Below are 14384 nucleotides of genomic sequence, written 5' to 3'. Positions count from 1 at the left end.
CTCTCTCTCTCTCTCTCCTCCTCTCGTGTGTGTGTGTGTGTGTGTGTGTGTGTGTGTGTGTGTGTGTGTGTGTGTGTGTGTGTGTGTGTGTGTGTGTGTGTCGCTGTCCGTCGCGCTCTCAACGCCGGTTTTTCCTTGGACATTTTTCCTTGTCAATCGACTGCATGCCCCTATAAGTTCTTTTTACAAAGCGAGGCACAACGAAACTGCGTGTTTAGCGCTAACATGATGTGGTCAGCAATTACATAGCCAGTTTCACACCAAGCACCCATTGCCGGCGATTTTGCTTCATTAGGGAGGCCTGCTAATCAGTAAGCGCTGTTATGCGTTCCACGCGTTTATTGCGCTCCCCTGCTTCACGTACGCCGCCACGATCTGACGCTCGCCTGATCACGCCGCGCGTGGCTGGCGATGCGCCAATCCTCTACGCATCGACGCTGTCTCCCACCCAGCAGGAAAATGTGAGCGCGCGCGAACACATCGCATACATGCACGTCACACGCACGTACGCTCGGATCACTGCATCATCATCCATTTTACTCAGCGAACCAATGACAATATTTTGGCCTTAGTGTTAGATCTGCCTATGGGAAATCAAATATTGCCTGCTCTGGTACTATGCTATAGAGCACCTTAACTTAACCCTACTGCGAAATACACTTATTTATTTGCTGTTGTCTAGTTGAAGTTCTATGCCGATATCAGAGAAAATTGAAGTGCAACAGTATTTCTTTCACTTTTTCTTGTTAATCCCAGTATCGTCTATGGACATGTTAAAATAACTGCTAGAAATACGGAGAGTTATCAAACCTTTATTACATGACAGAGTTTGTTGCACACTTTGATGCAAATTGCCGCATGCATAACAGTGTTATTGGCAATTTTAGAGGTATACATCATATCATCATCATTATCATTAGAGGTATAAATCATATACCTCTAAAATTGCCAATAACACTGTTGTTACGAGGATGCGGGTTAAAATTTCGTGACCAACTGAGTATTGGGAATTGACACATTCATATGATGAAAAATAAACAACAAGTGGTATAGATTAGTAAAAGAGATCGATTTGCTTCACTGTTCATTATACGTTTATTTTAGGATCGTTATGTTATATTTTTCTTCAAAATTCTAGGGGTGGGATTAAGTGGAGGCTACGCTATCGATATGTCGAGAACGATTTTATTTGCCCAAAACATTCGGTACATTACTCTTCATTGCCGCAGCATGGAGGATGTGGTGGCAAATGGCAGCGGCCTATTGGATCAGGGAAAATGACCATAACAAGCTGCAAATAACCATAGGATAACCTAACATTTAGAAATTCAGTAAACAATAAAGCAAAATACCGCAACACCTCTATCCTACACCGCATGCGATTTATATCTTGAGACTTTCCACTGGAAGAATTTACACTTTGTTCATTATTCCAGTCGGTCATCTTTCGTCAATTGATTTAGTCACAATCGTCATTGTTTTGCTCTCGCTATCTAATATTTTGCCCTGGCTATGGTATTCTATTCTGATCAGTAGCATAACTAATATGATGATATTTTTGTAATTTTATAGGGTAGAATGGCGTGTACGAATTTTACAATGTTTAGAACATCTACAACAGTGTGTACAACGTAAACGTACAACGTACAACGTACAACGTACGTAGCGTACGTAGTGTACAACGTAAATGTGTAGCGATGTGTTATTGTTTTCCTACTCATGTGCTTACTAAAGTTTGAATACATATCGACGTTTACACGTATCGTATTAAAATCTCAAATTATTTGTATACGTCGTAGTATAGCTATAATCCAGCAGATTTCGATAATTATTGCACATATATAATTTAAATATGATATATTGTGTGATCATACATAATATGTAAATAGACTGATCATTCATGTATTTGATGTTGGGTTTTATTTAGCATTTCGCTAATTAGTTTTATTGATAGGTGTTAACGTGAAACGCACGTATACGCGTGAACGTGGAAACGTTGAACATCGACCAATGCTTTGCTACCAGGAGCAACCTGAATACAATCTACTTATTTTTGCATCAAGGATCAATATTTCTAATGAATAATTAAATTTTACAATCAATTAGTATTATTATAACCGTATGCCGTCATATCGATATGAAACTACATTGAGTAGAAATTTATTGGAAAAACCTTTTGCTAAATTATTGCACATATGGACGCTTAATACTTTGTTATAAACAGTTTTTAGTGCCACTAGTTTTTTTTAGAAACAGCATCAAACAAAAATGTGGGGTTTCTATCAATAGTTGATATTATTTTCAGTTATATAGCTTACATCTAAGTATCCTTTGCTATTGATTTTTGTGATTTCCTGGTAATATAACCATAAAGGCTCTAGAGCAGATGCATATGTATATGCAACGGTTGCAAGTTGCAACCGTATAATATGTATAATCGTTATGTATTTATAACAAGAGGATACTTCAAAACAACTTGCTTCCTGTTCCCCACACATCAATCTTATTTGAATTTCTCATAGTACTATACGGACTATGGCTTCTTGACTTGCGTTGAAAACCAGGATGGCTCTGCTTCTCAGGTGACCAGCTACAATCAATACATCTGTATCTTCTGAGCTAGGCGCCCAGAATCTATATGTGAAACAAGGATGCTGATTGGCTGAGCGGCGCGCAATGGCGGATAGCGTTGATCGGCGGTCTTTGCAGCGTAGCTGTTCGGCGCGAGCGAGAAACGAAGCAAACTAAATATTTCCACAATGTGCAAGTTGTTCGTCAAACATTCTTTTGTGCGCTAATTCTGGACATGGGATTGTGTATTTGAGATGAGGAAGGATTCAAGCTGTGACAGGGAACCGGACAAACTTGTCTTCTAAAAGGTACTAATACTAATAATATTGCCATTGGCTTTCTAGTTTCTACTACCCGAGTCGTGGCTTAGCAGTTAGCAACCTTGATTTCCTAACGGCAGCTTCCCGAGTTCCCTGCACTTGATAACTGCTGTAAGTACTGGAGTTTCGACAGAGGTCAGTCCATCTCGACTGTGTAAATTCACCTTTTTATGATCTCTCCTTATAGCATATTAGTGCTGCTTCAAGCATATTGCCATTGCAATTTAATCATAGGCTGTAACTGAAAACAGCTGTTATTGTTGTCACTGGGAGTAAGAAATGAACACGTGCATATTTAGCGGATAAAATATAGATGTTGACTCACTGCCCCCGTAAAAGACATTAGGGTATATTCGTGTATGACATTGTGTGCACATTTGTTTATCGTTGTATACTATATAGTATTGGAATTTTAATATTGGAATTTTTGTCATTTACTTATTTTAGTTGTGTTTCTTAATTATTGGCTTGCATAATTTTTAATATTTTCGTTTTAAGTCAGGGTTACATAATTCTGCGTACTATGGGAGTGATCACTATGATTAATCTAGTTTATAGTTTACTATAACCTATATATACGAACAAATGAGCTTTATTCTTACAAGCAGTATGCAAGTATATTGGAAGAGATCATTGTAGGAGTAGAATCATAGATTTGGCTAATCAATTAGGTACCGGTACTTACTCGCTCACGTGTGTGCGTGCGTGCGTGCGTGCGTGCGAGCGTGAGTGAGTGCGTGCGTTCCTGCCTGCATGTGTGGTGTGTGTATATTCGTGTATATATGCAAGTAATGTGTCGACGTACATGTATATGAGCAGTTGCATGAGCACGTGTGCAGTATGCGTATCTTTTTGTGCAAGTGTATGTAGCATGCCTTTCAATATAAACTGTAAGACTAATGGGAAATGGCTCTGTAGGTCCAATTCGTAGCAGAAATTGTAAACAAAAGCAAGCAAAGCAAACAAAAATATATTTTAAAAGCTTAACTGTTTTATATCAGTGTAGCTCCAGTACTTGTTATTTTACAATGATTTCAGAGTAAGGAATCAATTGGGAAATAAATTCCACACCTACATTTCATGAGGACTGTATGTGAGATCACTAAAGGATACCATGTTGAGTTGCTGGCAAAGAATATAGCATGGCTACCATGCTGCCTTCTTGGGTTTAGACACTTACGGAGACCATTGGCGCCTCTATTGGAAAACGATGGCACACAGACGGAGGCAAGACACGGCTGGAAATGGACAAGTGGAAGAGAATCCCAACTATATTGTATATAGAAAGGTAATGCTAGCATACTATATATCCATTTCTTAGCTGCAGAATGCTCGGTTCTGATTCCCAGGTCTCTGTTGCAGTTGAAGACCCTGCAAATGATTCCTGTCTCCCTGGTTAAGTGTTTACTGATTGCACTAAATTTCTTATGGCTTCCTTTACTAGGGTAAATAGAGTCAGTCACTATCAGTTAATTACACGTTGGTGCTATTTGTTGAGCGTGTGGTTTACTTGCAGGACAATGTTAATTTGTATAATGTGCAGGGTGCGAAATTAACGGGAGTCCGGAGTCAAATACTCCCTGATTTACTGTCAGACTCCCTGATTTGACATATATATGCAGGAGTCCGTGTGACTCCCTGAAAATGTTGCCATACTAACTATAGTTTGTTCCGAAGCACGGCCTCGCGGAATTACTGTATTTTTTTCAGCTAATGTCCAAAGAAAATTTGGCAGACGTGCAACTGCGTGAATCTTAAAAATTAGCACATGTATGCGTTATTGTTTTAAAATATCTTTAATTTTGAACCTCAGACTGCGGACTCAATCATTTTGCTGCGGACTCCCTCTTTTTGAGGGTAGGTCTTTGGACTCCCTTGTTCAAAAGTTAATTTCTACCCCTGAATGTGTAAGCATTATATAATGCGGTGACACATATGAGTGATTTAGGCCAATAAACAAATATGGAAGTTGAACGTTCCAGATTTGTTCAAAAGCAATACTTCACTAAACTGTCTAATTTAATAAACACAAGAATGTGAAACTGTGTTGATGTACATTATTAAATATTAACCAATTAATGATTATTTTAAACCATGATGATGGTAAATTTTGATAATTTAATAGAATCAGTCCACCATACTTAACAGGTGAACGTGGGCAATGCGCGTCTTAGCTAGAATTTGTCCTCATTAAAATATGTTTAATTGAAGGTTGGTCACCATTACAAACGTTTACTTAGGAGGTTAAAAGCTAGGAGGACAAGAGTAGGCAAGCAAAATTTGTGTGGCGAATAGGTTGGTATAATATGAATAATATATAAGGGGCGTAGTAGGCAGAGACATGGTTGGTATTATAAACTGTGGGCAGGGCGATAGATAGGGAAGTCGGTAATATGAGGGGTAACCCTGATATGAGGCAAGGAGGTTAGTAATGTAGATAAGGGGAATAGGTAGGAATGTGGGTAATGGAAGGGAAAGGGATGCATATTCTTTGGTTTGTAGTATGAAAAGGTAAATTGATAATATATGGAGGAAGGTTGGTAATATTGATGTACGAGTGGATCAGATTGAGATCAGATGGTATCATGGTAATATATGTCAATTAGTAGGGGAGTAAGTATGAGTCGGTTGGGGAAATTTTTAATATAGTTTGTGGAGCTTCAGAAGAGTGTTTATTATATTTAGTAATTTTGGCAATTAATAGCTAATTTAGTGATATAAGTGTTCATTACCAAACATTCGTATTAGAATCAGTTTTATAGGTATTCCTTCCTTAAATGTGCATTCCTGAAATTGTATCTATTGTGGCTCTCTCTCTATATATATACAGCCACAATCAGTGTAAAAAATACACTGGGTCTCGGGGCGATTTAGCCCCCGAAATGCCAAAAAGAGCCCCGGAAATGCTAAAAAGAGCCCCCGTAAATTTGCATAGATTTCAATGCAAACCAAATTTTAGAGTGCTATTTTCATGCACGTGAGTTTAAAAAGTAGCCCCCGAAAAATAATTATTTTTTTTTTCCCTGGCCACGATAGATATATATACATTTATTACATGAATATACATATCAAGGAATACCTGTACATCTAATCTATGTATATATATATATTAACAATTTTTTTTGGCATAGCTAAATAAACTCACAACTACTTATAATACTGTAAATACAAGCTGCCTTGCATTTAGAACCCATACATACATGACTGGTGTAGATGTGAATATGGGTCTAGCGGCTAATTAAGGACCATAGAGAGCAGTTTGTAATAATCTCTACACCTCTAATCATGAATCATAAATCAAATCCCTAGAAGGCTAGACTCTAGCCTTCTAGGGATTTGATTTATGATTCAGGATTTGAGGTGTAGAGATTATTACAAACTGCTCTCTATGGTCCTTAATTACTCAGAACCAATAGCAGAGTGTAATTCAATATCTTCCAGACCTGTACACTACTTGCAGGAAATCAAAATAATTAAATTTTGTAATCAATTTTTATTAATTACTTTGATGAATTATTCAGCATTTTCCTTTGAGAAATGAATATGCGCAGAAGCAATTAAAATTTCTGCATACTGAAAAATTCAACTCTGATTGATGGATGAAGAAGGTTTGTTATATATATATATGCATTCTCCTTAGATCCGTAGCAAATGTTTTCTAATATTTTATCATCCATTTTATTTTTAGGGCATTCATTAAGTTGTCTGTTTAAAAAAGCATTTAGGTTACTGCCATGTTGTGCTTTGCAATTTCGAACCCACGTGCAGCTAAAGAATGCCCACGTTTATCTGAGTTCGAGGGTCACAGAGGTTTAATTCAGCAGAAACGTTATGTTAATATACTTAATTACTCCGATGTTTATGTTCACGTAGAAGAAATTAATAATAATATGTCCTTGCCATATACCACAGTTACAAACGGCTGGCTCGATCAACATGAGTTTTTTCAACAGAATAACAAATTATAAATTTAAATGAGCGTCTACCTCAAAATTAAATCATTTCCCAAGCTGTACAAGAGAATGCAATCATTTCGTTTCTAGGTAGCCCCTGGAGATGAAGTCATTATGGTATTAGAGTGATCATTCCTAGGGAAATTAATGACCGTGGCTATTAGTATTAGTGTTTGGAGAAAATGTATCAAAAACTGAGGCAAATCTTTTAATTATTCCTAGTTTTTATGACAGAAAATGGATCCAAGCAGCAACCATGCAGTTCATATCTAGTATATATGTGCATAGGTTTACAGGGGCTAATCATGCTGCTTAATATGGGCACCCGTGGCGAGCGTGGCGAGCCTAGAAAAATTATATATATATACTTATCTATCACATTAAATTGGGCGTTTGGTCGACACATTTTATTCAGATGATAGATTATAGCTCTTATATGAGCATTTTGTTATAAAACAGTGCCTACATAACGTGCCTACATAAAATGGCCTGGATTAGCTAGGCCCTGATTTAGAAAAACATCGTCCCCTGTGATTGTCGACACACATCCCTAATGGGAACAATTAAATTGGGGCCGTTCGTACGGTGGGCATGAGACAGCGAGTAATTAATGTAGGGTCTGTCTCAACATCTAAGCGATCGTTCTCATAGAAAGCCTATAGGCTGTGACAGGAATATGACCGTGTCTATAATGTTCCATGTTGGAAAAGCGGCATTATTCATAACTATAGGTAATAGCAGATATGCGTTACCCACTCCGTCTTAGACTGCAGACGTATTGGAATACAGTATATATCCTTTACATAATGGTGTCATGCAGAGTCCATGAATTTTCAAAATAAACCTGTTAAAACTTGTGTTTTGTCCGTAATTATTGACTTTAAGTAGATGTGAAATAATCATTTAATGTGATAATAAATACCCCGTCACGCAGTAGCTGTTCAGATCTATAACCTGGTACGTACTACTACACGTACAATTCATTACATTCTGTCGGTCCAACTAGAAATTATATGCTGTTTGGAAAGAAAACATTAATGTTTTACCAGTTTCCAAATTCCGCATGGTTTTATGCACCTAAATAGGAATGGTGGCAGAGCGTACATGGTAAATGAGTTTGGCAGGATTGACCAAAACCGATGTTTTCTCAGAACGGGGTCTGTGCTGCAATTGATATCAAATTACGCTTAAAAAAATGGTGGCACATGCGTCTTCGTCAAAATTCGACGAAAAAGGCGTTCGGTAAGGAAAATTGTTTCATTAGCTGTTTCGTTGAGACATCATTATTTTGTACTTGGTTACAGCCATCTAATCTCGATCTGTGCAATATTTCGTACAGCTTTCTCTCTTTCTCTCGTACAGCTTTGTCACTTTTTCTCGTACAGCTTTCTCTCTTTCTCTCGCACAGCTCACTACACTGCCTGACAGCAGCAGTGCGCTATTGACAAAGCCATTATACAGTTACTTGCGAGACTGATTAAAATGTGGTTCTATTTTATTTGAATTCGCCGATCGATTGCAGATCTGGTTTATTGCTTTTTGTTGAGCCAGCAACTCGGCTGTGAAGTGTAATAGATGAGCACCTTGATTACGCGCACACTGCTTTCGGTGGTCGCTTTCGGATGCAGTTGGGAATGTTCAGTCTATGCCGGGCATCAGGAATTCAGCCGCAGAATGAGAAAAATGACTGTTTAGAAAAGGCATTGGGCGTCGGCGGCCCAGGGAGAAATCTTAGATCAAGCACGCGTGCTCAGCCGTTTTAATGTCGTAACTATATACTGCTGCCCTGCTGATGGCCTATTGTTGAAAAGGTATATCAAACTCCGTTATCTTCCCATCGCACTGTTATTACGTCGAATCTGTGGTGGCCCGCCTTAGACTATCCGTTTTCCGAACGGTATCGTTGCACTATTAATATAGCTATCGACTGTCAATAACTGCGTGTATTTGCGCAGTAGCGAAAATTGGGGACCGAAGAAAACCAGACTCGCTCATGGATTAAAACGTGAAAAAACGTACCATCTATTTAAAGCTCGTCTTAAATTTGACTACGAATTGTTTTAAGATCTAGCGAAATCTAAACGGTTTTTGTTGTTGAAAATTTGTTCATTTTGCGGTGTTGTGAGGCTGTTGCGCGTGGGAATAGATGGCCTACGTATAGTGCATGTAGATAACGTGCGTATAGTACGCATATGAATTTGCGAAGGTCACTGCAGCATTCTCTCTCTCTCTATGTCTCTTTCCCCTCTCTTCAATTTCAAACATGTGGGTGAAACGGTTCCCGAGTTATCGTTGACCGTAGCCAAATGTTGACGGAAGGACAGACGGACGGACGGAGGGACGACGACCCATGGCAATAGCTCATCTTGACAATGTCAAGGTGAGCTAAAAAGGTGAGGGCTACCATTTTTCATTTTGACGTCAAAGTTTAAGTAAAATAACCTTGATATCGAATGATATTACGTGAAAATTGAATTATTAAATATGTCAAGCATTAAAGCTAGAATTCTGATATCGAATCGCTTGATTCACAACAACTGTCTAGAGTAACATTAACATGGCTTAGAACCTTCGTACTTAGCTATATTCACCAAAACATGCACGATTCAAATTTTGATTACTTGTTTTAATTTCCGCCTCCATTTCTTGCGAATCTCGGACTATCTCGTGATAGCGCGAGATATGAGCCAATTTAAATATAGAAACGAAGTACCGTACGCTACACATAAATATGCCATGGTGTTACAGCATGTTAAATTCAAATTTCAGATGCAGCAGAGACGAGATGAGTGAAGAGAGAGAGAGAGAGAAAAGAGAAAGAGAAAGAGAAAGAGAAAGAGACGGAAAGAGAGGGGAAAGAGACATAGAGAGAGAGAGAATGCTGCAGTGACCTTCGCAAATTCATATGCGTACTATACGCACGTTATCTACATGCACTATACGTAGGCCATCTATTCCCACGCGCAACAGCCTCATGCACAACACCGCAAAATGAACAAATTTTCAACAACAAAAACCGTTTAGATTTCGCTAGATCTTAAAACAATTCGTAGTCAAATTTAAGACGAGCTTTAAATAGATGCATGGTACGTTTTTTCACGTTTTAATCCATGAGCGAGTCTGGTTTTCTTCGGTCCCCAATTTCGCTACTGCGCAAATACACGCAGTTATTGACAGTCGATAGCTATATTTAATAGTGCAACGATACCGTTCGGGAAAACGGACATAGTCTAAGGCGGGCACCACAGATTCGACGTAATAACAGTGCGATGGGAAGATAACGGCAGTTTGATACACCTTTTCAACAATAGGCCATCAGCAGGGCAGCAGTATATAGTTACGACATTAAAACGGCTGAGCACGCGTGCTTGATGCTAAGATTTCTCCCTGGGCCGCCGACGCCCAATGCCTTTTCTTAAACAGTCATTTTTCTCATTCTGCGGCTGAATTCCTGATGCCCGGCATAGACGAAACATTCCCAACTGCATCCGAAAGCGACCACCGAAAGCAGTGTGCAGCGTAATCAAGGTGCTCATCTATTACACTTCACAGCGAGTTGCTGGCTCAACAAAAAAGCAATTAAACCAGATCTGCAATCGATCGGCGAATTCAAATAAAATAGAACCACATTTTAATCAGTCTCGCAAGTAACTGTATAATGGCTTTGTCAATAGCGCACTGCTGCTGTCAGGCAGTGTAAGTGAGCTGTGCGAGAGAAAGAGAGAAAGCTGTACGAGAAAAAGTGACAAAGCTGTACGAGAGAAGAGAGAAAGCTGTACGAAATATTGCACAGATCGAGATTAGATGGCTGTAACAAAGTACAAAATAATGATGTCTCAAACGAAACAGCTAATGAAACAATTTCCTTACCGCAAACGGCCTGTTTTCGTCGAATTTTGACGAAGACGCATGTGCCACCATTTTTTAAGCGTAATTTGATATCAATTGCAGCACAGCCCCGTTCTGAGAAAACATCGGTTTTGGTCAATCCTGCAACTCATTTACCATGTACCTCTGCCACCATTCCTATTTAGGTGCATAAAACCATGCGGAATTTGGAAAGCTGGTAAAACATTAATGTTTTTCTTTCCAAACAGCATATAATTTCTAGTTTGGACCGACAGAATGTAATGAATTGTACGTGTAGTAGTAGCGTACAGCTAGGTTATAGATCTGAACAGCTACTGCGTGACCGGGGTATTTATTATCACATTAAAATGATTATTTCACATCTACTTAAAGTCAATAATTACGGACAAAACAGCAAGTTTTAACAGGTTTATTTTGAAAATCATGGCACTCGGGTTGCATGACACCTATTAATAGGATAATATACTGTATTCCAATACGTCTGCAGTGCTAAGACGGAGTGGGTAACGCATATCTGCTATTACCATATAGTTATGAATAATGCCGCTTTTCCAAACATGGAACATTATAGACACGGTCATATTCCTGTCACAGCCTATAGGCTTTCTATGAGAACGATCGCTTAGACTGTTGAGACAGACCCTACATTTAATTACTCGCTGTCTCATGCCCACCGTACGAACGGCCCCAATTTAATTGTTCCCATTAGGGATGTGTGTCGACAATCACAGGGGACGATGTTTTTTCTAAATCAGGGCCTATAGCTAACCAGGCCATTTTATGTAGGCAGCGTTATGTAGGCACTGTTTATAACAAATGCTCATATAAGAGCTATAATCTAATCATCTGAATAAAATGTGTCGACCAAACGCCCAATTTAATGTAGATAGATAAGTATGATATATATAATTTTTCTAGGCTCGCATCACGCTCGCCACGGTGCTGCCCATATTAAGCAGCATGATTAGGCACCCTGTAAAACGCTATGGCACATATATAACTAGATATGAAGACTGCATGGGTTGCTGCTTGGATCCATTTTTTCTGTCATAAAAAACTAATGAAATAATTAAAGATTTGCCTTAGTTTTTGATTACATTTTCTCCAAAACACTAATACTAATACGAACGCGTCATTAATTTCCCTAGGAATCGATGCACTCCACTAATTTGTTATAGAACCATGAATGACTTCATCTCAGGGCCTAACCAGAACGATAATTGGATGCATTCTCTTGAACAGCTGGGGAAATGATTTAATTTGAGTGTACGCTCATTTAAATGTTAATAATTTGTTATTCTTGTTGAAAAAACTCATGTTGATCGAGGCGCAGCCGTTGTAACTGTGGTATAATGGCAAGACAATATTATTAATTAATTTCTTCTACGTGAACATAAACATCGAGTAAATTAAGTATATTAAACATAAGCGTTCTCTGCCTGAATTAAACCTCGTGTGAACCACTGAACTCACAGTAAACGTGGGCATTCTTTAGCTGCTACGTGCGTTTTCGAAATTGCAAAGCACAACATGGCAGTAACCTAAGATGTTTTTTTAAACAGCAAACGTTAATGAATGCCCTAAAAATAAAATGGATGAAATAAATAATTAGAAAACATTTGCTGACGATTAAGAGAATGCATATATATAGTATACATAACCTTCTTCATCACATTGCACATCAGAGTTGGAATTTTTCAGTATGCAGAAATTTTTAATTGCTTCGTGCGCATATTCCATTTCTCAAGGAAAATGTGAATAATTCATCAATAAGTAATTATAAAATCGTGATTACAAGAATTTAATTAATTTTGATCTCCTGCAAGTAGTTGTACAGGTCTGGGAAGAATATTGAATTACACTCTGGCTATTGGTTCTTGAGTAATAATGCGACATAAGAAGCAGTTTGCTAATAATTGTCTCTACACCTCAAATCCTGGAATCATAAATCAAAATCCGTAGAAGGCTAGAGTCTAGCGTCGTTCTAGGCGATTTGATTTATATTGCATGTATTAGAGGTGTGAGAGATTATTACAACACTGCATCTCTATGCGTCCTAATTAGCCGCGTAGCGACCCATATTCACATCTACACCAGTCGATTGTATGTATGGGTGTCTAAATGCAAGCAGCTTGTATTACAGTATTGTAAGTAGGTATGTGAGTTATTTAGCTATTGCCAAAAAAAAATTGCTTATAATATATATATATACTATATATTATATTAGCATAGATTAGATGTACAGGTATTCCTTGAATGTATATTTCAATGTAATAAATGTATATATATCTATCGTGCGCCAGCGGGAAAAAAAAAATAATTAATTTTTTCGGGGCTACTTTTTGAAACTCACGCGGTGCCATAGAAATAGCACTCTACAAATTTGGTATTGCATTGAAATCGTATGCAAATTTTAGCTGGGGGCTCGTTTTTAGGCATTTCCGGCGTGGCTCGTTTATTTGCGCATTTCGCGTGGGGGCTAGAATCGCCCCCGCGAGACCCAGTGTAGTTTTTACACTGGATTTGCGCTTGGTTGAGTATATAGAGAGAGAAGCGCACAATAGATACAATTTCATCCGGGAATCACATTTAAGGAGGAAATACTATAAAACTGATTCTAATAGCGAATGTTTGGTAATGCAACACTTATATCACTAAAGTTAGCCTATTAATTGCACAAAATTACTAAAATAGATATAACACTCTGTGCTGAAGCTCCACAAACTACTATTAAAAATTTCCGCCAAGCGACTCATACTTACTCGCCCTGAACTAATGACATATATTTACCATGAACCATCTGATCTGTCAAATCTGTTCATCGCACTGCGTACATCAATATTTACACTTCCTCCATATATTATCAATTTACCTCTTTCATACTACAGAACATAGAATATGGCATCGCCTTTCGCCTATCCATTACCCACATTCTACCGTATGTCCCGCTTATCTACCATTACTAACTACTCCTATGGCCTAGCATAATCAGGGTTACCCTCATATTAACCGGACTTCCCTATCTATCGCCCTGGGCCCACAGTTTATAATACCCAACCATGTCTTCGGCCTACGTACGGCCCCTTATATAGTTATCATATGTAATCGCAACCTATTCGCGCACACGTGAAATTTTGCTTGGCCTACTCTTGTCGCTCCTAGCTTTGAACCTCGCTAAAAGTTAAACGTTTGGTAATTCGGTAGACAAACCTTGCAATTAAACATATTTTAGATGAGGACAAGAATTCTAGCTCTAAGACGGCGGCATTGCCCACGTTACTCCTGTTAAGGTCATGGCTGGGACTGAGTTCTATTAAACTTTATCGAAATTACTAATCGATCGATGGTTTTAGAAGATATATCATTAATTGGTTAATATTTAGATAACTGCTACATCAAACCACAGTTTCACAGTTCTTCGTCGTTTATTAAATTAGACAGTTTAGTGAAGTATGCGGGATTTAACAAATCGAACGTTCAACTTCCATATTTGTTTATGCCTAAAATCACTCAATATGTGTCAGCCGCGATTATCATAATGCTTAACACATTCAGTGGTAGAAATTAACTTTTGAACGAGGGCAGTCCGCCAGCAACAATGATTGACGTCCGCAGTCTGTCCTTGAGGAGTTCAAAATTAAAGATATTTTTAAAAACAATAACGCATAAT

General features: G+C 38.3%; 1 protein-coding gene across 1 annotated transcript in view; it reads left to right on the top strand.

Moving 5' to 3' along the window:
* The first annotated feature begins 2693 nt into the window (after positions 1-2693).
* LOC106807271 (regulator of G-protein signaling 7-like) overlaps positions 2694-14384 on the top strand; it is a 152237-nt gene continuing 140546 nt past the window's right edge. The window contains exons 1-2 of the mRNA XM_014809567.1: positions 2694-2879; positions 3930-4179. Of these exons, the coding sequence (XP_014665053.1) occupies positions 4102-4179 (78 nt within the window). The 5' untranslated portion in view covers positions 2694-2879; positions 3930-4101. The remainder of the gene's footprint in view (positions 2880-3929; positions 4180-14384) is intronic.

Source organism: Priapulus caudatus, unplaced genomic scaffold (assembly GCF_000485595.1).
Source record: "Priapulus caudatus unplaced genomic scaffold, Priapulus_caudatus-5.0.1 Scaffold205, whole genome shotgun sequence".
Lineage (NCBI taxonomy): Eukaryota > Metazoa > Priapulida > Priapulimorpha > Priapulimorphida > Priapulidae > Priapulus > Priapulus caudatus.
This window is presented reverse-complemented; position numbering and strand designations above follow the sequence as displayed.